The sequence below is a fragment of the Eimeria mitis genome, genomic scaffold (genome assembly GCF_000499745.2).
Source record: "Eimeria mitis Houghton genomic scaffold, Emh_scaff836, whole genome shotgun sequence".
In the NCBI taxonomy this organism is placed as follows: Eukaryota; Apicomplexa; class Conoidasida; order Eucoccidiorida; family Eimeriidae; genus Eimeria; species Eimeria mitis.
The window spans coordinates 956-2,622 of NW_013576149.1; the positions used below are offsets into that span (position 1 = coordinate 956).

At 52.1% G+C, this 1,667-nt stretch overlaps 1 protein-coding gene across 1 annotated transcript; it reads left to right on the top strand.

Moving 5' to 3' along the window:
• Positions 1–758: 758 nt before the first annotated feature.
• Positions 759–1,274, top strand: EMH_0023400 (uncharacterized protein; the record flags this gene model as incomplete). The annotated part of the gene is made up of 1 exon (XM_013502129.1): positions 759–1,274. One exon carries the CDS (start codon positions 759–761, stop codon positions 1,272–1,274), a length of 516 nt encoding a protein of 171 aa, XP_013357583.1.
• Positions 1,275–1,667: the final 393 nt, after the last annotated feature.

The following is a 1,667-nucleotide window of genomic DNA, read 5'->3' on the forward strand; positions in this document are numbered from 1 at the left end:
AAAATTTAAGTTAGTAAGCCAAATCGCAGGGTTACGGTAGTTAGCCGAGGATAGCCGACACTCGTTAGAGGCAGAGGCATAGTCACCGCGGAAACGCGGGTCGGCCGTACCCTCGCGGATCTAGCGGCCGGCTAGCGGATCGCCAAGCAGGGGCGCAGGGATCGGACTGAAATCCGACGAGAGAACTATTTTTGCTCCAATATTTGTTCGCGAAATCGTTCGAATAACTAATAGAAACGGCTAGTTCTGCAGATCCAGTTCGTGACAGCCACGAACTGCCGCACCTTAGCGAATCCAGCATGAGAGAGCTTGATGCACCAGGCATTACATTTGGGGGCTGTTCCGGGATAGGAAAGGCAACTTCCAACTCAAAATATAACCAAACACCCTTTCCTTAGTAGGAAAAAATTCCTAAATTCGCGAACCCAGAGGGACTTACGCTTCCAAGGGACAAGGGGACGCTGTCCAAGTGACAAGGGGACGCCTGTATGCAACCCCATAGCGGAGTTCCACATACGCCAACCGACGAAATGTCGGACACTGAAAGCCCACCTAGAGAAACTGTGGAACCTTTTCCCGAACCGCGGAGGACAATAACCCATCGGGAGAGCGGGCCAACTGTGAGTAGGAAGGGCTCGACCCCGGCGAGGAACCAGGACCAGGACGCTGAGTGGAAATTGGAGTTAATAAATTTGCTTCCTCAAATGACGGACGAAAGCCGGGCCAACACTGAAGAGATAGTGAAGTTGCATCGTTAAATGACGGACGAAAGCCGAGTCAACCCCGAAAGCCGAGCCAACACCCAGAAAGAAAGCTCTATTCGAAAGGGAATCGCCGCGACCGACGACGGAACCAACATGCGTTTTTTCCTTTGCCTGATAAAACAGGAATTCCGAGAATTGGAGGTACCAGAAGAACAGTGGGGACTCCAATTAAGGAAATACTTGACGGGTAAGGCAATGACACATTGGGAACTCCTACAACGTTCGGGAACGGAAATCTCATATTGGAAACTCGTACGAGAGAGACTGTGTGAGAGGTTCTGCACCTTGTCGCGCGAAATGATGCTGGAACGAATGAGGAACAATCCATGGCGGGGAGACTATAACGAGTACATCGCTCGATTTGCTGAAATAGTAGCTCAAGGAGAGACCCTAGCGGCTGAGGAACTGGTGTTGTGCTTCTTTGCGAACATACCAGTGGAAATAGGTGACAGACTGACTCAAGATGGAAACAAGGACTCCGAAAGCTGGCAAGAGGCTTCCGCAGCTTGAGGCCTGACGCGCGAAGAGGCAGCGTTACGAACAGGAGATCGCTAACACGAAGCGACGATCCGGGTCCGGCGGGAATACTAACGCATTAAGCCGGATCTCCTTGACCGGAAGAGGAAATACTGCAGACAAAACGGTGCGATTCGCTGTTATGAATGCACAGGAAAGGGGCATTTGGGAAGGGACTGCCCATTGCGTAACGGAGTAACGAGACGAAGAGGAGAAACCTGCTCGAAGTGTGGAGGAAAGGACCATTACGCTAGAGAATGCGCAGCAACCCAACGAACACCGCCTGGATGGCAGGAGGGACGGAGTTCGACGCCAGATCTTACGGACGTCAACGCGGGGGTAAACCGGTTAAACGACCAGGCCTAGTCGTTAAGGGAGACGAACGCG